General features: G+C 36.4%; 1 protein-coding gene across 1 annotated transcript in view; it reads left to right on the forward strand.

Moving 5' to 3' along the window:
- The window catches only part of NKAIN3 (sodium/potassium transporting ATPase interacting 3), a 349,578-nt gene that overhangs the window by 201,365 nt on the left and 123,385 nt on the right, over positions 1-24,828 (forward strand). Inside the window, exon 3 of the mRNA XM_079150338.1 lies at positions 2,933-3,130. Coding sequence (XP_079006464.1) covers positions 2,933-3,130 — 198 coding nt within the window. The remainder of the gene's footprint in view (positions 1-2,932; positions 3,131-24,828) is intronic.

The raw sequence follows: 24,828 nt of genomic DNA on the forward strand, positions 1-24,828 counted from the left end.
CCAGGAAAGGGAGCAGTCAGTGTGCATCTCTGAAGTTTACCTGCAGGTAAATTGCTTTGTATTAAACTGAGTTCACTAGCTAGAGTAATTATTTTTCTATGATATTTTCCCTTCAGAAAGTAACTGCAAATTATACATGTAACAAATCAACAACCCTCCAAAACGATGTAAAATGTTTTATTATCAATAAAACGCTATTACTGTGAAGGTAACTGAATAGCAAACCAGCAACCAAAATCTGAAAAAAAAGATATAAAATGTTTTATTATTGATATAATTTGAGGCCTACTTATAAAGGTACTTTGAATTTCTCCAGCTGAGGAAAATCTAAAAGTGTATACACCCACTAACACGCCCTGGGAATATTTCTAATCTCACAATTCACTTAGCTATTTATACCAGAGTATAAGAGGCAGGTTTTCCCACTGCCCCTGCTCAGAGAGCTCTACACCGGTTATTTCAGGGTCACCATTTATAAGTTCAAGGGCTTCCTGTTTCCCACCAGTTTCTCCTAGGTTCAGAGTGTTGAAACCTCTAATTTAGGCACCTAGGAAGGTCCTTGACTGCCAAGGAGGAGACTGTCCTTAACAGGGCCTGGGGATGCACAGACCAGCATCACCTGGGTCAGTCAGCATACAGCCTCTGGGCCTCTCAGTGAAGGCACTAGATGGTGCTTGCTCCAGTGTGGTCCCCAGGCACAGAGTTTCTCAGAGGGAATAGAGGCTGGGAACTCAACAAAAACTAACTGGTCCTGCATCCACAGCTGCCGTGTCGTGCAGTGCCCTGGACCAGGTACCCCTTGTCCTTTTCATCATCAGTCCGTCTCCTTTCTGCTTCTCTTGGGCCATTGTAGTCTTTAGTATATTGGGAAGTCAAGAGCTGGGTCCTCAAACAGTCTTTTTGATCAATTGTTTATGACAACAATATTATGGTCTACGTCCTTTGCAGCTTATAATCACAGAAACACAAATTGAGTATCCTTTATCCAAATTGCTTGAGACCAGAAGTACTTCAGATATAAGATATGGGGGGGGGGGGTGGATTTTGTAATATTTTATAACATGAGCTATCTTGGGGATAGGACCCAAATATAAACATGAAATTCACTTAGGTTTCACATACAGCTTATACAAGGTAACCTGAAGGTAATCTTATACAATATTTTTAGCACACCTGTACTTTGACTGCAACCCACCACATAAACTCAGGTGTGGAATTATCCACTTAGACATCATGTTGGCACTCAAGCTATTTCAGATTTGGAACACTTTGAATTTTGGATTTTCAGATTAGGGATGCTCATCCCTATATTAAAAGCATCTCTCTCTTTTTTTTTTTTTTTTTTAACTTCTCTTAAGATCAAGAGAAGTTGATCTTAAGATCCTGGATCAAAGATCCTGGGCTGTTCTCTCCACTAAGAATTCCAGAAACCTTTGATATGTACAACTTTAGTAGTGCCCTCTATGTTCTTTCCATTGACTACGGCAGTATTTTCTGGAAAGGTAGGATAAAGGGCCTAGATTACTTCAGGGTATGAGGAATGATAAGAGGAGGGGAAAGGCATCAGGTACTGTGAGAAAGAACCACGATAGCTGAAACTACAACTGCATGCGATCAAGTCATAATTCTAGTGCTAATTAGCTGTGCTGCCTTGAGCAAATTAATTTAATTCTCTATGACTTACTTCACTCAACTCTTTCAGTTTCTTATGGCTGCTGTAAAAAATTACCACAAACTTGGTGACTTAAACAACAGAAATTTCTCCTCTCACAGTTCTGAGGGCTAAAAATCTGAAACGAATTTCACTGAGATGAATTTAGCATGTTGACAGAGCCATGCTCTCTCTCTCAAGGTTTGGAGGAGAATCCATCCTTGCCTCTTCCTGCTTCTGGTGGTCAATAGCATTTCTTGGTTATTGACTGTATGACCCCAATCCCTGCCTCTATGGTCACTTTACTGTCTCCTTTTCAGGTCCAATATCCCTGTGCTTTTTCTTTTAGAAGTAACAGATGTGATTGCAGTTAAGTTTTACCTAGATTATCACCCCAGCTTACAACTATTAATTTAATCAATCTTCAAAGTCCTTTATGGCCATATATGATAAAATTCACAGATTCACAAAAGATAATGTCATCATCCCCCCTGTAGGGGATCAATTATTCAGCTCACTATAAATTAGTTTGATAATATTACTTACATGAGTATTAAAGACTATATAGTCAACTGTCCATATCCATTGGTGTAACCAATGAAGGATTAAAATAAGAAAAAAAAAATGCTTATTTACTGAACATGTACACATTTCTTCTCATCTTTCTCTAAACAATATAGTATAACTGTCTACATAGTACTTATATTTCATTAGTAGTATAAGTAATCTGGAGATGATTTACAGTTTGTGGGAGGATGTGCCCAGTTTATATGCAAATATTACACAATTTTATATAAAGGTCTTCAGCATATATAAATTCTGGTAAGTGTAGGAGATCCTGAAACCAATCTCCCATACATACCTAGGAACAGCTGTAGTATATGAAATTTCCTTAGAACAATATCCACTATGCCACAAAGTCCTCAGTAAAAATTAGCCTGTGTTAGTGATATCAATGACAATCCCACACGAAAATACAGTGGAAAGATTTTTGAAAGCAGAATACATTTTCAATGAACTCATACAGACAGTCTCACCTCTGGTTATTGATGTATGCTAACCTTACAACATTAGCATCATTCAAAGGACTGTATTTCTACCTTGAATAATTATAACCTAACAGTGCAGACATGATAACATGACTTTGTCTTTTGTTTCTTTTCATTTGAAACTGAAATTATGTCAGCAATTTTATTCATCCTGAATTCTTCTCAAGGTCAAAGTCAAATATATGATATAATATAATTGTCCTTTTTGTTCTTTTGTGTCCTGCTCACCTAGGATACAGACCTGATGACATTCAACATCTCTGTACATCGGTCATGGTGGAGGGAACATGGACCTGGTTGTGTCCGGAGAGTGCTTCCTCCATCAGCCCATGGCATGATGGATGACTACACCTACGTCTCTGTTACAGGCTGTGTCCTTGACTTCCAGTACCTGGAGGTTATCCACAGTGCCGTCCAGATACTACTCTCAGTAAGTGTCACTTTTCCTTCATTATCTGATTAGGACTCTTCTCTATTGGTATTTTATATCCACCTACCTGGTAGACAAGGCCACAGCTAAGGACATAGAAAATATTAACAGAGGAAATAGCAGCAATTATGGTGCCATTAGTCATACATAATGGCAAGGTGACACCTCTTTCTTCTTGGTATCCACATTTTTGTTTAGAACCAGCTTGTTGCTATGGTTTCTAACCTGAGGTACAGTCCACACTATTCAATGGAATAATGTCATCATCCCTGAGAAGTGGTACATTGCTCATTAGCTCAGGATCTGCTATTAATATATTCTTCTTTGAATGCATTAGTTCCAGAGAAAAAGGATGGAAACATACATACTCAATGATTGCTCATCTAATAAAAGTCACATTTCAAATAATCGCTAAAAATCAAATCCCTCCAGAGATGCACAGTATTTGATGTTGGAACTCAGTTCCATATAGAAAAATAAAGAAAGGAAGTTGATTTGACTAGGCCACAGAACATTTATACACCAGGATTCCTTAAAGGTCACTTCTGTCCACCAGACTGTCCCACCCTCAGTTTGACCATAGTCTGGAGAAGAATTAACTTAAAAGGCATAACATCTTCAGGAATGGTGTTCCTTTAAAACCTACTTAGGATTTGCCATTTAAGTTTGAGTCAAAATACAATATAGTCATTATCAAACACACTTTTCACATAAACTGACCGTCTCAGTTCTTCTATCCAGTTGGATAGTCAATCAGAAGTGACTCAATAATAAGCAAATCAGAAATATAAGTGGGGTATGAGAGTAAAGAGTGTACCTTGAAATTGCTTCTATAAAGTACTTTGAGAAATCCTTATTATCATTTACTGTATCCATTATCTACTGTTATATAGAAAATTGCTCCAAGATGCAATTACTTAAAACACAATGTATTGCTTAGAGTTGTGTGAGTCAGAAATTGGGCAGGGCTCAGCTGGGTAGTTTTGCTTTTCCATTGATGTTGACTAGAGTCACCTGAATGAGCCTTATTAACTGAAGCTGTGCCAGGACTGATATAACCAAAGAGGCCTCACTCACCTGCCCAGTGATGGCTATTGGTTCCCATTCCACTCCACTTGGCCTCTCATTCTGCAGGAAACTTGATAGTCTCTCTTACAGAAAAGTAGCTGGGTTCTAAGAGAAGCCCCAAGATGCAAGCATTTATTAAGCCTGTTCTTGAGAAATGCTTGCTGCTCTCCCATTGACTACTGCAGGTCATATGGCACACCTAGATTCAATAAGGGAGGGAGCAAAAGAGAGACAAGAATGCCTGGAGGATGTCACATTGAAGGTCACTAACATAGCAACCTTTCCTCATTTGCTTATTCTATAAATTATTGGACTTTAACCAGCATGTCTCAAGTTTTAAAATGGTATTTTATTAGACCATGTTCAAATTGCAATTTTCTAGAACAAAGATTAACATAAGAATCAAAGATCTTTTAGTGTTCCAGATCAAAGAGCAAATTTGACACTGAATCCAAAGAGAGGCATTATATATCAATGCTAAGGAGTTTCCTTTCTGACATGTGTTAGGAAATTACGTTTATGTAATTACACTTACATATGTGCATATAAAATACTGTCATTTGTTCATGTAGGTTCATCAGTCTTTCTTTAAATCAGCAGTTCCATATGAGTATATATAAGTTGTACATGTGTACATACTTTTTTAATTGGAAGCCAATTTTCCCTTAAATTTTTTTAGTTTATTTTAAGGAATAAAAGAATTCTATTATCATATACTAGACTCTAAAGGTTCTTAGAAATCATTTTCTAGAATCTTTCATATGTGGATAAATCATCCTCCTTTAAAAAAATTCAAAGTGAATTGCTAAACCATTTTGTGAATGATGCATGATGTCCAAGTTTTTACAATGTGACAGAATGCCATGGAGTCAAAAAGTCATTTTCCCATAGTAAATCCAACCCAAATGAACAGCAAGGTGAAAGTATTTGATAAGGAGTTGGATTGTCACATAAAGCATACCCTAAAGGGTATATGTTGCCACCTAAAAGTACTTTTCACTTACAAATGAATTCCTTGATGTTTTTTAGTGACCATTCAAAGCTGCCAGTGTTGCTTATGTAGATCTGTCTATAATATTCAGACATAAAAGGATTAGTCACTGCTCTTTTCTTGTGTAATACACCTGCAAGACAACATGTTTAATACTTCATCTTTTATATTAAAATAAAATATATCTTGAATTTGTTTCAAAACTGTGAAATTAGAGTAGTCCTCCCTTATTCTCAGGGGATATAGTTAAAGACCCCCAGTGGATATCTGAAACTAGAGATACTATTGAATCCTGAAATATGTTTCTTCCTATACATATACATCTATGACAAAGTGTTATTTATAAATTAGGTACAGCAATAGATTAAAAACAATAACAAACTCCAGATCTTAGCAGCCTCAGCATGGGATCTTATTTTATTTTTTTTCTTAAGTCACGAACTTTAATCATTTTACTTAAAGGAAGTACTTTACAGTTTCTCTTTCATATCTGAATTGTCTGCATCTTTACTCTTGTGTCTTGGAACCAATATTAGGTAAAATAAGGATTGCTTGAACACAACCACTGCCACACTATGGTGATTATTCTGATAACCAAGACAACTATTGACAAATGCATGGGTAGTGTATATAACATGGATGATTCACAATCTGAGCAGGATACAGCCAGACAGTGTCGGATTCCATCACCCCGATACTCAACACAGCTACATGCAATTTGAAACTGTGTTTTGCTTTTTTCTGGAAATTTCCACTTAATATTTTTAGATGGAGGTTGAAACCTGAAAAGAAAAAAAAAAAAAAAAAAACACAGATAAGAAGGGAATATTTGTGTATTATTGTGCTTCATTTTATACAGATTTCTTATATTTACCTTTTATTTCATCTGATTCTGTGTATTATACTAATTTTAACTTTTTAAAATCTGGTGACAAAAAGTATTATTCCTGTATCCTGTATTCCTTGCCTAATTTGTGCTGAATTCAATACTTTATTACTATAAAACAGACAATGGTCACAATGTTTAACAGCCTGTTGAAGGTGGGACAGGCAATAGTCAAGCCAGCAAATGTAGAGCTTTGAGATGGGGCAGAGTCCTGGAGTCTCTGATACTTCTTTAATTAGAGGGACAAAAATGTCTAGAAGAACCCAGGGGAGGAACTGTCAGAGATGGCCAGGAGGATAGGGGTGAGGTAGGAAAGGTCCCTTGGGGTTCCAAGACATCAGCTCTCTACCAAATGAGAGGGAAGTATTTGAATGATTTATTCATGGATGCAACTCTACAGGTGAATTAAACAACTCTGCATTTAAGACTAGAGCTTAAAATTGGAAGAAAAGACAACCCAGTCACGAGCATTGCACAGGAACAGTATACAGGCTTGATGCAAATGAATGAATAAAAAATATATATATGTGCGTGTGTGTGTGTGTGTGTGTGTCAAAACTTGCGAAGGTGGCCATGGGAGAGTTTCTGGTACGGGACTGTCACAGGAAAGTTAGGGAGTGTCCTTGTCACCCTCTCATTCCCCCAGGAATCCAGCACTCATGCCCATGCCCCTGTTCCAAGCACTCACTTCTCAGGAGTGAGAGAAGAGTACAAGGTTGAGAGAAGGTTTGTGTTGACCTAATCCTACCTAATCCTATTCCAGGGCTCCAGCAAATTGTCAGCAACTCCAAGTTGAGGATCAGTGTAGAATCCAAAGGTTCTGGACAGTGTTACAGGAGAAACAAAATGTAATCTCTGTAGAAGATAAGAAATCAAAGACTGTTTCCTGGGTCTAGCTGTAAGATGATATGCATCCCCATCTCTAGCTTCAGATTTCCTGCTTCATTTATTATTTCTCACCTGAAGAATGGCTATTAAGTTCCTAAATAATATTCTGTGGGCCAGTTCTGCCCCACCCATCATGTATGTGCTTACTGCTGGGAGATGTTTGCAGTGTGCTAATCTGATCACTCACTTTCTGGAACCTGGAAAACTATAAAATTCATGGATCTCTATTTGGAGCTAACTTTACTCATATGTTGTCCTGAATCCTTAGTGTTAAGATAGTCCTCCTTAGATCTGATGGGTGACAAACCTCTTCTTTAACATCTTCTAGGTTGTCACCTTGCAAGTCATAGAGCTTTGCCAATTAGTTTTTCATCATCCCTGTGTCCTTCACATTGTATCTCTTTGGCCACTTAGATATTCATCCATCCATTCTCTCTGCACTTCATACCAAATATATTCAGTCTGATGATAAATTAAAACTCCATTAAGAAGGATAAAAAGTAATGGTAGAACACCAGGGATCCTGTTAAAACTTCCTTCAAAAGACTGTATGGACATCTGCTTCTTCCACCTGTAAAATCAGTTGCACAATCACAGGAGCAGATAACACTATTGCTAATTCAGTCACACAGATTCAGGAGTATAAGAATGCAAGTCAAAAAATGGTGACATTTAAGCTTTTGACGTAAGTTTCAATTGCTATCAATAGTATCACTCCAAAAATTTAAATCCTGTTAAAAGTTGTTTTTTAATCTCTATACTAATACTTGCATTTATTTAAGGAACTCCTAGCATGTGCTTGAAGCTGTTCTGTGCTTTACAAGTATGAACTTATTTAATCCTCAAAATGACCCACAAAGTAGATGTTTTTATATTCATTTTACAGACATAGAAATTGAGAGTCCGAGAGGTTAATTTCCCAGGTTCACATATCTTTTGAGTACTTGAAAGTAAACCTCGAATCCAGGCAGATGGACTCCACAGTTCATTTTCTTAACCACATCACTGAGCATCCTCATGACATGGGAAAGGAGAACTTTCCATTTTCTTGAAGCCCTTGGGTGAGTTCAATGGTAAACTCTCAGAGCTGTAAGGTTCTAAATCTCCTGCTGGATTGATGGGGCTTTTTTGGAAGTTCCATTATTAGAAAGTAACAATAAGAGTATATTTGTCTGAGAATTATAAGATGTGTAGAGTGAATAATTTAAAATAATCATCCTTGGAAACATCTCTGTGCCACCTTTTAGTGCTTAAATAGTATAAGGTTTTGCTGTTTGTAAAATGCTAAATATACCACACATTTTTGTTTTTGTTTTGTTTTTGTGCTTGCTTGGGCTTTCTAGGTGCTGGAATTAGAAAAGAAATTACACTCATCTCTCCTGCCCCAAATTCTTACCAGAATTATCCCTTTACCCAGAGAATCTATTTTTATATAAAATATATGATTTCTGCCTATGCCAATTTTGAGCAACCTCTCACAGCTGCATAGAAATATTAAAGATTTAGAACAGCTACTCCCTATATACCATCTCTGGACTGTGTATTCAGTTTCATCCTCAAAATATCAACAGCTGGTTTAAATTTCCACTCACCCAAGGAATCTTGTATTAGACAATCAAAATATCCAGAGGAGTTTGTGGTTGTGGGGAAGAATTACCATTAACTATATGCAAAAGGTTTTGGCAATATATTCGTGTTCAAGAGCAAGAACATGTCTGATCAGTAAAATCATTTGGACTTGGTGGTGTCTATTTGACAAACTGAGATTTTTCAGTCATCTTTTTCTCAGTACTATTTCTTTGAAATATAGATACCTTTTATATAGTTTTATAGAGATGTAATTACCATGCCACATAGTTCACCCATTAAAAGTATATAATTCCGTAATTCTCATTATATTCACAGATTTGTATGGCCATCACTGTAGTAAATTTAGAACTTGTTCATTACCTCAGAAAAGAATCCCTTCCCCCAGCCCTTAGTTATCACAGCTTATGTCCCCTCTCTAACCCTAAGAAACTGCCAATTTACATTTTGTCTCTAAATTTGCCTGTAAGGAACATTTAATATAATTGAAAGTGCACTGTGTGTTCTTTCATATCCTCCTTCTTTCACTTAGTGTGCTTTCAGGGTTCACCCATGCAAAATATCTCAGCACTTTGTTCCTTTATATGGATGAAGAATATTCTATCACAATTGCTTTTAATGCTTGTTCCTTTATGGATACAATACTTAACAAACATACAATACTTAACAAAATTTTCAGAATTATATTTAAATTTATGTAGCCCTCACCTTCCCATTGATAAAACCCTAAGTTAAATTCAGACAATCTCCCTTATACTCATCTACATAATATCACACAGCCTTCTTCTGGAAATATCTGGGTTACAGATAGAATTCTTAGCTCTTATATAGATGTTTGGTCTTGTATAAACTTAAAACTAATGTTGACAATCACTGTATACAACACCTATGAATTTTAATAATTAAAAGCATGTGAACATTTAGAGGTCAAATTCCTGTTTGACCATAACATGCTCTGTAACGATATGCATATGATTGGATCTTATTCTGTAAGTTAATAAGTTATCACAGACATTTGTGTCTTCAACCACAAATCTCATTCCATTTCCAAACAATGGAATTTATTCCCCTAAGCCCTGAAGCTCATGATTACCCTAGACGTGTTTGCAGATCTTCATAAATTATTGCTGCTCTTGTATTTTTAAATAATCTCCTAAACATTGATTATTAAATGCATATGTGAGTTATGACATTTGGTAGATTTAAATACAGTTTCATCAGAGAAATGTGAAGCTTAATTAGAAACCATATCTAGCACAAAGGCCATTAATATATAAAATCGGAAATCTGTTTAATAATTAATCAAAACAAACATTGTGACTGTAGGCTTATGAAGATATTAGAGGCAAGAAATTTAATTTTATTGACACTTTACTTAGGATAATTTAATGTCATTGAGATGTTGGAAGAGTTTTCCTCTTTATCCCTACGTTAGAATAACTATTAGATTTAAAATATAGTTTTTCATAAAGAGAATTAATACAAAAACATTTACACTTTCTCTTTAAAAGACCAAATTTTGTATAGGTTCCATGAAATAAAATTTGTTATGTCACATCTTGTATCCTTTCTGAATGAAAGCAGGAAATCTCCTTGGTTCAAAGAAACATACTTAATAAGCCCCAATTCACACAAAGCACTATGTTAGGCGGTTGGAGTGATGTGATGGAAATAAATGGAATCAAGTCAAATTTGATATGATCATACCCACAGAGTCTTTGGTTCTACTATGGAGATCCTGCATGCAATCAAAATTTGGATGAAAAGTAAAAGTACTAAAATTAACTTCTAAGTGCTGTTGGGACTCACAGAGGAAAGTAGCATTCAGGGAAATTTTGATGTTCAACGTCTGTCTAGAGTTCTGTCTTGGATGAGAAGAAAGGAAAAGGAATTCCACAGAGAAGGAAAAATGAAAATAGGAAATTAGGGGAATGCCAGGCGCAGTGGAACACACCTATAATCCCAGTGCTTTGGGAGGCTGAGGCAGGAGGATCATGAGTTCAAAGCCAGCCTCAGTAACTTGGTAAGACCCTGTCTTGATAAAATGTAAAAAGGGTTGGAGACGTGGCTCAGTGGCTAAGTGTCTCTGAACTCGATCCCAGTACCAAAAAAAGAAAAATTAAGAAAAAAAATTAGGGGAAGAGTGTGCAATTACTTTGGTTGAGCAAAGTGTGTAGGCACAGAAGCTGTGGCTTAAAGCCAGAAAGAGATTGATAACAAACATGGAGGGCTTGATTGCCAGGATTAATACGTAAGTTTGACTAATGCTGTGTAGTATGCACTCCTGGGAGATTCACTATGTAACTTAGCACAGTAAACTGTTGGAGGAATTCTGCTGTTGAGTAAAAAATCTTATGGAAGACAAAGAAAAGGGGAGAAACTCTCCCAGATTAAAGAGGAATGAGGACATATAACAATTAAGTGAAACATGTGATCCTAGACCAAAGGCAGTAGTGAGAGTATTGTTGAAATTTGTATAAGATCTGTAGATTAAAAAGCAGTATTTCACCAATGCTGGTTTTCTTTTGTAAAAACCTTGTACTGTGACTGTGTAAGATTCTGAAATTTTAGGAATCTGAATAAAGGATATATTAGAATCCTTAGTACAATTTTCCCAAATTTTCTCTAAGTCCGAAATTATTTCAAAGTGAAACTTTAAAGTATTTTAAATAATTAAAAACCTGCATTCTCAAACAATTTTCTAAAGGGAAAGCTTTGATAAATAATGGAAAAATTTAAGGTTATAAAGTATCAGTGGGAATGGAAATCAAAGAATAAATCTAAAAACATTACTGAGGTTTGGCAACCAAATGCATGGACAGGTAAAGAACAAAACAATATTTGGCTTGCATGACCAGCAAGGACAGAGGAAGCTTTATATCCATAGAGGAGTTGGGAGAAAAAGCTGGGTTGACAGAAAGAGAAGGAGTGACTTAGGCTGTGTATATACATGGCATCTGAGTCCTGGCCCTTCCTGCTCTGGAAGGGGACTCCAGGTGTAGCTTCTGACCATCTCCAGATCCTTGAGGATTTGCATCTTGCTTCTAGACTATTATCAGAATCAGCTTTTCTTCTTATATATATAGTTATATATATAACTAATTGCCTATTTGTGATAAAGATCTACCTCTCTTATTCTTTGGATCAGTATAACCTCTCCATTACAATGAGAAGCTAAGAAAGAGAAATTAGAGGCAACATTATTCAAAAGAACTCACAAGAGTCAAAATATGAATTTTTGAGAACATGAATTTATTTTCTTCTTTCACATAATTCAGAACTTAACAACATTCGCTTATTATTAAAGTGGTTGGAATTTTCCACTTTAAACATGGTCCCTGAAGATTCTCAGATGGTTCCTCAAATTCTAGCACCATAATATTATTGGTAAAGACATCTTCATTTTTCTGGTACCTATAAAACAATGAAGATATACAATGAAGTTTTTTTTCAAAATTGTATTCTCTTTATCAAGTAGTCAGAAAGGTTCCCTGACCAACTATCAGGTTAAAAATAATGAAAATAACAGATTCATGGCTAAAGCATCAAGATTATTGTCTGAGCCCAGCATTGTAGGATGACTTTCATCCTAGTTACTTGTGAGGCTGAGGTAGGAGGATTACAAATTCAAGGCCAGCCTCAGCAATTTAGTGAGGCCCTAAGCAACTTAGTGAGACCCTGTCACTAAATAAAAAATGAAAAGAACTGGGAATGTAGCTCAATGGTAAACTGCCCCTGGGTTACCCACCCCCCACATACAAAAAAAAAATCATTTCTGATTTTTATTTCTCATATAAATGTTTATTTTTTTTTGAAAACTTATTCAATGTAATGCCTCAACAATTTAATTATATAGAACTTTTTGGGGGAGGGGAGACTAAGGATTGAACACAGGAGTGCTTAACCACTGGCCATACCCCAGCCCTTTTTACTTTTTTTATTTTTAGACAGGATTTTGCTAAGTTGCTTATGGCCTCACTAAGTTGCTGAGGCTAGCTTTGAACTTGAAATCCTCCTGCCTCAGTCTCCCAAGTCACTGGGATAATTATATAAAACTTTTGGGGAATAAGTTTTTCCAGACATCTAAACATAATTAGTCTTCAGTATTGAAACTCTCTACCTTTTAACAATGTTTAACTTAGTGAAGATAGAGACCAATTTAACACTTCATCAGAGTGCAATCAGAAGAGTGGTCTGCAGAAGTTGAATTACATAGCCATTGTGGACTTGAATCCAGAAGAAATTTAGGGTCGAGAGAACAGTCCTGAAGGCAGGTAATGAAAGCCAGAGACAGAATAGCAAGAGAAAATGAATTAAAATTATCTGGGACAGTGGTCAAATCAGGAGAACTTGGTCACTCATTAGATTAGAAAGCAATGAATGGAAAACTCTCAAATATAATACTCAGGTTTTGAAACCAGGCAACACATACAATTACAGTGCATTACACAAAGAGAGAAATAATGGACAAAAGTCATTAGAAGGCAAATTCTGGTCATTTCATTTAATCAATCACAAAATAAAACATTACAAGAGTTTAATTTGATGAGGTGGTTAAGGAAAAGATTCCTGGAAATCAGGGACCTTCACCAATGCTGGGAAGGATTGAAGCCTCTGGACCCAGCAATAAGAGTGGAGGGGTGGTTTCTCTGAGTGGGCGATATGAGATATTACCTAGCATTTTATATCTGTTACATCCTACGATTGCTTACTTTCTTTATTTATCCTTGTAGGTTTACCCTAAAACACAAATTTTTTTTGCCCTTTTTTACCCAAGGGGACTTGACACCTTGCTTTGAACATAACAGATTCAATTGACATTGCATCAGCTACTGGTATGTGAAACATTTATGTATAGATATACGAAGTTAAGCAAGTTAGTTTAGGGACTGAAAAGTAACATGAAGGAAATAAAACTATGCTGTGAAGGAGTGACTTAGGCTGTGTATGTACATGGCATCTGAGTCCTGGCCCTTCCTGCTCTGGAAGGGGACGCTAGGTATAGCTTCTGACCATCTCCGGATCCTCAGGATTTGCATATTGCTTCTAGACTATTATTAGAAGTAGCTTTTCAGAGCACCAAAAAGAATAGAGTTGAAACGTCATAGAGCTTATTACAGAACAAGTTCTGTGACTGACCTTATGCTATTTGCTAATAAAAATTGGTATGTGTGAGACAGTTTATACTGAGACTCTTTGGATTTTTGGTAATAATAATAATAATAATAAAGTTGTAGGAGAGGAAAATTTTGGCCCTTGACTTCCTGTAAATGTCTACTCCCCAAAAAGACTTTGATGGTTTATCAGTGATCAAACTGGTTTAGTCAATGCTTGTCCGAGTAGCCCAGAAAGACTTCTCTTAGGAGGTGATGTTTGAGCTGAGACATGAATGAAGTCATTCAAGGAGTAAGGCTAAGAACAGTCCTGAAATAAAATGGTTCACATGTCTAAGAATGAGGGAAAGATGAAATCAGAGAAGCAGATAGGCATTAAAGAAGAGGTGACACAATTCAGTTCCAAGACACTGGGATGTTAGTGTGTCTCCATCAGGAGACTGGCATTGTCTGTATTTGTGAATGTGACTCTGAAACTTCTGAGGAAAAAAAAAAAAAAAAAACTAGAAGACAAAAAAACAAAGAGTAGGTTATGATGACAGACCACAAGACACAAGGTGGCAGCTTGGATGTGGGTATAAGTATAAAGAGAAATGCCTAAACAACAGGCCCTGCAGGAAGAGAAAAGTGGTTGGTGAGAAAAGGAAGAAATAGGTTGGAGTTTAGGTTTTGCATTTGAGTAATAGATGACACTGATAGTAACTAAAAAGAAAGAGCCCAGGAATTATGCTCTACTGATACCTTTTCTCTCTTCTTGTAATATACATATATATATATATATATATGTGTGTGTGTGTGTGTGTGTGTGTGTGTGTGTGTGTGTGTAAAATATACATATATTTTTCAAAGTAGTTTAAATAATTAGAGAAAACTCTCTAAACATATCATGAAACTTACATGTTCAGTCTAAAAGAAGCATCTACTAGAAATTGAAGGTGTACCTTCTCAGACTAGGAAACACCGATATTCCAGTAGGTCAAAATTGATTGTAATTTCATAATGGCTTAAAGCAATTAGTTCAGTATCAGCCATATCCACATTTAACTAAGAATAAAACTGCTAACAAAAAATCAATTAATGCAAATAACTTTCATTTAAAATTGATTTATATAAAATTCAAGAAAATATTTGCAATGCATAATTATTACTTAGTAACAAAGATAATCAGAAAGTCCTGTATACAATGAAACATGAACAAATTAAAATTTCAGGATACACAACAGCTTTTAATTAATGAGTTACACTAATCCAAATAAACTGGAACTGTGGTGTAAGGTGCTGTTCCAAAGGGCTTTAAAGACATTGCTTATAATAACAAGAATCATAGTTGCCATTTATTAAACGTATCCTATGTGCCTGGAATCTCCCTTTGAAGTGCCATCATGCATAATGTGAAACATTATTAGAAGTTAATGTGATACATACCAGAGACAATTTCTCTCTCTCTCACTGTCTACACACACACACACACACACACACACACACACACACACACACATACACACACAGATATGCCAGCGCTTCTTGAGCATCTAACTTTCAGATGGATGGAAAGTCCCTGCCTACTCCAAATTCTCCTGTTTTAATGTAGAGTGTGTTTTCATTTTAATTCTTTCTTCCTGAACTATGTGTAGTAAATTCAGTTTTGATCTTTCTTGACCATTGAGTCAGCCTTTTAAAGGAACTAAGCTGTAAAAAAGAATGAATTAGTAAAAATGCACTACCACTTATGTAAGAATTTAAATACATTAACCGTAATGTGCTTCTTGCTACTGTAGATGAGTCTGTTAGATTTAATTGAATTAAAGTAAGCTTTAAACCACATTCATGTATAATCAATATATAATTACAAAATATATAAATATATGTACACCATTATGTGAAATATTTTTTTATTAAATTCAATATTTTATATTCTACTCCAATATGGAACTTGTTTTTATAGTATTAGAATTCAAGTAATACTATTTCAGTATGATTTTTTAAAATATACTTGGAAAATGTGACTAAAATTTCACCCATCATGTCAAAGCATTTATTTATGAAATGTTTCAATTCTAATTTGCAATGAAGACTTGAATCTTCATTGTCTGCTTTATTTCCACAGAAGTCACGTACAACAGATATTGAGAATTTACTTTCACCTTGCACTAAAACAGGTAAATTCAGTAACTCAATATAACTGATATAAAACATGTTGACATTGTCCCATATAGATGATTATTGTATCAAAATAGTATAGAGAAAAAGAGGGGGGGAAGTTTCTGATGCAGACATTATTCTAAGTACTTTATAAATATCAACTTATTTAATCTTTCTGGCAATTTTATTATCAGTCTTATTTCACAAATAAGAAAACGAAGGCCAGAAAGTGCCATAGATCTTGACTGAATTTACACAGCTAACAAATGGCAGAACTGCGATTTTAAACCTTCAGAGTTTCTTCATAAAGTTTACCAGAAGTGGCTTCCAAGGAGAGACAAATGACATTTTGAATCCTCTTTGAAATTCAGGGATGAGACATAGTTTCTCTTTCCCTAAACCAGATGCTAAAACAGAGGCTTAAGTGCACATCCTTGATGTAGGAGGTAAACTCAGAAATAAAGTGAGAAATGAAGGTGAAGAGCTGGTGAAGGGTAGGCTCTTGAGCAAGATATCATGATAGAGCTCCGTACCCTGGGGCTCTTCACACTCAGTCCTGAATGTGCTCTGTACAGCTCAGAACATCCCCACTGAGAAGCAGAGAAACTGGAGCATTTAACAAATCCTTTCCTTCTTTGGTTGAGGGCTTCCTGGGAATATTAAATCCCTGGCATCTTCTGATGTCCTGCCCAACACTTGAGATCCAGTTGGATCAGAGAAATCCCTTAGGCCTAAGATTGCAATTATCATTATACAAAAGATCTGCCCACTATAGTTGAATGTCAACTCACGGGTGGACTAAGGGAATGGAGAGCTACAGAAGGGTGTTCTGAATGGAACAGCAAAAAGCTATAGTCTGCCTACCAGCTTCCATGCCCTCCATTTTTTATAACAACACTTCAATTGCTTTTTGAAGAGCTACATATTCACTCCCTCTGCTGTCGTGAAGGTGGATTGTGTTAGGGTGGGACTGGCCTCACTACCCTCCAGTTCCCAGATTGGACATGGAGTTGTCAATCAGCACATTCCTTCCCTAAATCTAATGATTCGTTCAGGGAAAGTCATGTGATATAGACTGATCCCTGGGACTTCGTTCAATCATTGTCAACTATGAGGAAAGACAGACTCTTCTCTATAAGGCTGCTGAGTTAGGAGGGCATGCACTGGAGATGCTGGTAGCCACCTTGTAGAGAGTACCTACCAGAGAGAAAAACAGCTGTGAAAAAGAGACACAGAACAGGCAGACAGGCAGATGACTCACTCATTCCCAACCCAATTCTATACTTGGAGTTCTGTTAGAGGAGTCAGTAAAGTCTTCTGTGTGCTTAAATCAGAGGAGTTTTCCTTACCAGTCATACTTCTTCATCAGAAATGTTTGAGTGCCTACAGTGTTTTAGTTTCTGACTGTTAATTTTACACTTGCTTAGAACCTTAGGATTTTTAACTGAAAGGGACCTGTGAAGTTAGCTAGCCCAATCTTCTCACATGGTAGGATGTCTGTGTATAGCTGTACTCTGTAATGTGGCAGCCACTAACCACATGTTGCTATAAGGCAGATGGAACATGGCAGGTCCAAATTAAAATGTAAGTGTAAAATACACACTGGATTTTGAAAACAGTACACAAAAGGGAAAGTAAAACATCTCACTAAAAATTTACTTGTATCAATTACATGTTAAAATAAATGTATTTTTGATATATTGAATGCCATACAACATATCATTAAACTTAGTTTCACCTACTCTTTTTTATCCTTTAATGTGGCTACTAGACAATGTGAAATCACATATGCCACCCACATCACATTTCTAGTAGGCAGTGCTAGTCCTTGGCATTCCTAACAAATGTTGGTGTAACCCATGTTTAAACATGCAGCTTATTACCACTCTGGGCATTTCCATCTATTATTGAATTGTTCTAAGTGTTAAAAATTATTTTTTTGCCTGTAAATTCAAAAATTCATCATTTGGAATGTCCATCTGTTGACACTAGTTCTGTCTCCTGTGTAGATCTACTCCTCATTCATACCCAGCTCTTCTGATTTGTTACTGGAAGATTTTCATCTAACCCAATTCTTCAAAGTCTTATGTAATAAGAATCACAGGCATTTTTGACAGATGCTCTGATGATAGGATCCTGTATTTGCATTAGCAATAGTGGCAGGTTTGTTAGCCGTGGTCTTTTGTATCTAATGTCAAACCTGACTCTGTTGGTATGAAAAGCAGAGATGAGGCACAGACCTCTGTCACTTGAAGAGAGGCAGGAGTTAAGGTTATCCAGCAGGGATGCTATTCCCTGCCCTGAGTTCTATTATGGGAAATGAAGCATAGACTTGGAGCTGAGAAAGAAACAGTTATCAAAAGGGGAAGGCAGTTCTGAACACACTAGTCAGCACACAGTAGTCTCTTCTAACATTACCTGCTCCAGTCCAGTCTTTGTGGAGGCAGATTGGTGCTGAAAACAGGTGAGATGGTTTTCTTGTTATTCGTGTCCTTAATAAAAATACCAAGAACATTAATTTTATTTTTAAACGTAAAAACCCAAGATGAGTACTGCAGTATGTCATGCAGATTTCAAGTTTCCAGTTCTTGAAACCTATCCTTATGATTAAACAGAATTCAAATCTTTCAAGGAAAAAATGTTATAAAAGTTGGGGGGAGGGGTTGTGGCTCAGTGGTAGACTGCTTGCCTAGCATGTGTGAGGCACTAGGTTCCATTCTTAGTACCACATATAAATAAAAAATAAATGTCCATTGACAACTAAAAAAAATAATTTTTATAAAAGTCTGTTCTCTATAGTTTTGATATATTCAAAGTATTTTCATTGCAATGTTGTGACCTCTAAGTCTAAATTAAATACTTTTAAATTAGGATTTTTTTATGTCAGCAAATTAATTCTCCTGAAAATAAAAGCACATATATCCAAAATCTATTTTTTCATTTCTCATTGTTTCAACTTATGTTGCATCATTAATCACAAGAATTGACAATTCTGTCTTGTGAGCAAACAAAAATTTTTCTGGTCCGTGGAAAAATTTTTGATTGCAAGTAAATTTCCTAATGAAAAAGTTAAATAAGACAAGTTTTAAAGTTCATGCTGGGCACTAATTAGAGCAGCTGGGATTTTTGACACAATAATATTCCCCAATTATCCATATATGTAACTTGAAAAATAACAAATTGTTTTGTAATAAATCTAATTCAAAGTATCCACAGATGCTTAGGCAACCTAAGGCCTTTTCTACCCCATAATTGTCTTATTTTAATTTTGATGAGCAATCACATGTAGAAGCTCTATCTACACAATGCTCAAAACATTCAGTTAATTCAACTTATCCAACTCAGATAATTCAACATGAAAAAAGTTACATCAATGAATTGAAAAGTTAAATTTTTCCAAAGTAGTAGATCAGACAGTCTAGGAAGGTTTATAGAAACAAGTCTAAAAAGCCAGGGATCCCATCCTATCTTATCTCCTATCAATAAGTTACTTTGCTCCTTTCTTCTGCTTAAAATACATGATCTTTGCCATCCATGGGGCCTCTCTTCCCCAAGTTCCAAGAGTCTTGTCCAGGTTGTCAAACCCAAAGTTCCTAAAATCTCCTTTTTCCTAGAGTATTCCTAGACAATCAAAAGGGTTGAGGTGATTCCTCTCAGCAGTTTAGGAATTTAGTCATCCTCTGAAATTCTTCCCAATTTATACCTTCTCCTTTTCTACAACAGAATATCTAGGCACCGCAGTCCCAAATGACCTTTCTCTCTAGTCTCCATACTATATGGACCCTAAGGTGACCTTCAATAATTTCTCCCTTCTAGTATTCATGTCTAGGCATAACCCACCCCTCTCATGTGGAGTGTGAGCACCTGGGACTTGCTTCTAACCAGTATCATATGGCAAAGATGATGATAAGTCCATTCCATGACATATTAGGTTATATGGCAAAAGTGCTGAGATGTCACTCCCATGATTACTTTACATTACATCAGTCTGGGAGTCTGCCCTGGTGTGGTGGAGAGCTGAGGAGACCCAAGCTCTCCAAACGTCTGTGACTGACCTGGTACTTGCATGCTTATGCAAGGAAGACCTGGAGATCACAGAATAAAGTAAGAACCAGAACACATTACATGTTTTCACTTATATTCTTTGTCCATAACAGGTGAATTACAGAGACAGAAAGCTGCTCAGTGGTTGGGGTTAGGGAAAAAGGAAGGAATGAGGAGTGCTTATTAATGGAAATGTGATTTCTTTTTGGAATGATGTGAATGTCCTAGAGTGAGATTGTGGTGACGGTTGCAGAATTCTGTGGATATGATAAAAGTAACAGAGCGATATACTATTAATGTGTGAACTATGTTGTATGTAAATTATATCCCAATAAAACTGTTCACCAAAAAGATTACTATATACCCTGACCAAGGTAAATGTATTTGAGGAATGCAAAACTAGTTAACATTCAAATATCCAGTCTTTTCATGCTTCTTTTCTCTGTTAATGATACTATGAATAAAGAAATTATCATCTTTTTAGAAAGTTTTTAAGAGATAGTACTCTTTTAGTTTAAAATGAAGCTTGAAGGCAACACAGGAAACAGACAATGGATATGAGAATATTAACCTTATTCCTTATAAATTCAGTTGAAGAGCATGGCTTTAGATAGGCATCTAAATTGGTTTTCTAGTCCCTGCCTCTCAAATTCAGCACCCTAACAAGTGGACAGCTGGCATCCCCCATGGGGCCAATACTGAAATAAATGGCAGACACCAAATCTGCAGGCAGGTGGGCTCTCTCATCTCCATCTTGATTACCCCCCAAAAGAAAGAAAGAGATGAATTCAAGTGCTTTCAAATTCAGGAAAGAAATATTATTCTCTCCAAACATATAAACAAGGAATGGAGATAGAATCTCTCCTAAAAATTCTAGTAGTATTACAGAGCTACTTATTGTAAACAGATGAAAAATCATAATTAAAGCCTATTATCACAAATAATTGTTTGTGGAAGAAATAAGCAATTAAAAATAGCCACATTTAATAGCGTAGTACTGAATTGTCTTTATACCATGTGGAGTAATATTTTTAAAGGTACATTCTATTTTTGTGTATTGGGGGAGGGGTATCTTGGGTGTGAGCAGGACTTTCCAGTAAAACCCTGCCCCATCCCAATACTCCTTAGGGATTGCCACCTGCTCCTAGGGTGTCCAAGTTCTGCTTCACTAAACATCTACTTATATAGAAGGATGCGTGTCAAATTACTTAGCAAAGTTGAAGAAAAAAACACCTTCAGAGTCCATCATGGGTGATCCAGGGAGTAGTAGCAGAAGGGCACAAAAAAGAGAATTGTCTTGTAATTGCATTCTGTCAAACAGCTAGATAAGCAGCCAGCAGTTTTGCATTAGAATGCACTTGGTTATCCCATTTACAATGGGCTGGTAATCCCATAAATATTTATTGCTGAACTAAAGAAAGCAGCATAGGCTTTTACCCTTAAGAAAGGGCCGCAACATGCATGGTGTCAGCAAAGTATGAAACCCTGATGATTTGGTTACTTCTTAATATGTTGCAGGCTGGCCTGCACTTGGCACATGTTTACGGGCTGATTGCAGTTGTCAGGCCCACTGCTGCAGGGCAATTGTGAGCATGTGCCCCAGGAGCCCACAGCTGCTCTCTCCCAGACCTGGAGCAAGACAATGTGGAACCCACAGATTAGCAGACCTAACCTTGAATGGTTGAAACAGGGATCAATCCCTTTTGAATAGATTGAATACAAGGACAGAAAGAGAAAGACAGAAAAAGGAAACACTTTCCCTGTGATGATTCTAGATCTGTGCACATTACATAATATTAATCCTTCACTGCAGCTTGGAAGAAATACACTGATTCTTTCTTTGAAAGGCATAGTAGCACTCAAGCAATAAATATATTCCATTTTCAATTTCATATGCTGTGCCGAATGAACAAATATTAAAAACAGATATTTTTGCAGATATTTTCATATCCTGTCTACTCCCCAAAAGATTTAGGCAGCTAATAATAAGAACAGAAAAGATAAAAGGCTCAAAACAACGATTAATAAAACAAAATGGTCAAAAATAAGAAGAGAAAGGTAGAGAAAAAAATAATTAACCTGCTAGCTGAGAAAATATCCAGTAATTAAATATGATAATTATAAACACCCTTTGCAAAATCAGAACAAAGAGGAAAGCTCCATGAATGAATACTATTATCTTCACATTTTAAAAAGTTATTAGAACGTCTCAAAATATGCATCAATATGCCATTTGTTTTTCTTGCTGTGTTGGTGTGATGATGTCCAACAGGGAGAGAGCAGCTAACGTGTGTGTGTGTGTGTGTGTGTGTGTGTGTGTGTGTAAAGAGAACATGAACATTTCTACTAACATTTAAAGGGGAGATCGCTTGTAAATTTGAAGATTTATAATTTTTTAAAACAGGAATTCTAAACAGGAAATAACAAGCAATTTTCTCTTAAGAATCTACGACATGTTTACACCCTTTCCAGGCACTGGGAACAGAGAGAACAAAGCAGATATAGTCCTTTCCACACGGTACTTAAAGCTACTGAGAAAGACACAGATTTGAATAGTTAATTGCAGCTCTGACAAACATTACCCAAAGTGCTAGATACACACTTCTCTTGCCACAAGCAGCAAGGAAATTTGACCTGATCTGATGAACCAGAGCATTTATCTCCACCTAAGTGTTGGTTCAGAGCACAGGTTCTGGAGTCACAAGGCTGTTATAGAATTCCCCTATGTATCCTCAAGATGTGAGTGGAAGATGGGTCTCAGTCTCTACTGATCCCCCTCTCAGCAGGTGTTTGTCTTGAATAAACCTGTGTTAGTGTTGGGAAAAAAAAAAAAAAATCCTGCTATGACCAGACTAGCCCTAGAACTTCAGCCTTTCTCTATTCTCAGATCCTCATCTCCAAGGTAGAAATAATAATAGTGCCTACATCCTAAGTAGTTATGTTACTGCAAAGATTAAACAGGGCTTCTCCTGGCAGTCACATGGTTCTAAGATCATAACAGCAGCTCTAGGGCCCATGGAGTCCTTAGTCTTGGAGCTTCTCAGATCTCCCTTCTGCTGCATTCTATTGGTCAAAGTGTATTGCAAAGCCAGTATGGATTAAAGAAATGGGGAAATAGATTCCACTTCTTCAAAGGAGGAACTGCAAAGTACAGTGGCCATTTTTGCAATTTTCCACAGGATATCAGGTATGAAAAGACTACTAGGAACATTGAATGGACAGATCTTAGTGTTGGAGTGCATGTGAGGAAACTGATGAAAGAGAAGCCAATGACAAGACCAAATTTTCTGTCCAGAGCAAATAAAATGAATGTTTTTGCAAATCACTTTACACAGTTATTTCAGGGCAGTTTGGATTTTGGATATAAGATTTCAGATTAGGGATTCTGAACCAGAAAAGTCTATGCCATTCTGAAAAACTCCAAAATTTGAAACACCTGTGGTTCCAAACTTTTCGGATAATGGATAGTCAACTTGCATGGATTGAAAATCAGTTTAGAATTTAAACTTTGCTTTTAGAATTTTTTTATTATGTGGGATTTTTCAAACGTGTAAATCAACAACTCAGGCTATTTTGAGAGTCACGATCCTGATTTTTCAATATTATTAAATTTTCTTTGACTTGGTCTTAAAATGCTAAAAATATTCTTTGATGTGAAGACTAAGACATGAATTATTTGTAGGAGGTGCCTTGGAACAAATTCCACATATACCTTGATTTATTTCAGTTGTGTTGTTTGTGAGCAAAACATGAATGCCTGACTTGCTAGGAAATAGTTTTGACAAAGCTATATCCAAATGAGTGATTCTTGGTAATCTCCTGTACCCTCAGTTCCCAAGAAATTGTAGTGAAAAATGCATTCACATCATCCCTCAATGCAATCCTCCTAACAGTGTAAATGCTTGTCCCTCACTTAGGAGAATTAACTCATCCTAAGAAGGGCCTGTGACAAAACTACCGTCTATATCTATAACACAGGTTCCAGAAAATTTAACAGTATTATCTTACCAAAAGGCCTTGAAAATAAGAATAACGGAACAGATCTTTTCTTGTTTGTTTGGTTGTTGTTGTTGTTGTCGTCTTTATGGTAATTGTTTTGTTTCAGCTTTATTGAAGTGAAGCTGACAAAATTTTGATACATTCAAGGTGTACAAACTGGTGTTTTAATATATGTACACATAAAATGTTTCCACAATGAAGTTAATTAACATAAGTGTAACCTCACATAGTCACATGTATTACCACCTATTGAGTTAAATTCATGACCAAGGGGCAGGCTTGTAATCCCAGCAGCTTCGAGGAGGTGGAGGCAGGAGGACCTCAAGATCAAAGCTAGCCTCAGCAAAAGTGAGGCTCTAAGCAACTCAGTGAAACCCTGTCTCTAAATAAAATACAAAATAGGGCTGGGGATGTGATCGAGCACCCCTAAATTTAATCCCCAATATCCCCCCCAAAAATATTACAGTAGTCTGAAATCTCTAGCCTTGCCCCTACATGTGTATGGAAATTAGGTTGCTTCACTCTCAATTCTCTGAAGCTTTCCCTGTCTTCTTCTATCTTTACAGCCACTACCTGAATTTAGGTTGAACAGATCCTTAGCAGGTCTCCCTTCTTTTATCTCCCCCTTTGGGGACTATTCTCTGCATGATTCTAAAATACAAATCCAATTATTAACTTCTCTATTTGATAAAAAAAAGGTGATGTCTCTATTTTACCTACATAGTCTATTCCAAACCAATAGTGTCAGTGGATTCCAGGATAAACTAAAGTTAATTTAAGATATTCTTCTTTCAACAACAACAAAACAAGTAGGCACATTTCAGTGAAATTAGTTCATTATTTCAAAGTCCAGACTACTTATTTCCTTGCCTATAATTCAAGCAGTATGCTCAGCAAAATTATCTGAGTAGAAATATTGGGTAGAAAAACTGGGAGGTAACTGTAGGCAGATGGGAAGTACCTAGAGGAAATGGATCAC

The sequence above is a fragment of the Sciurus vulgaris genome (genome assembly GCF_902686455.1).
Source record: "Sciurus vulgaris genome assembly, chromosome: 1".
Lineage (NCBI taxonomy): Eukaryota > Metazoa > Chordata > Mammalia > Rodentia > Sciuridae > Sciurus > Sciurus vulgaris.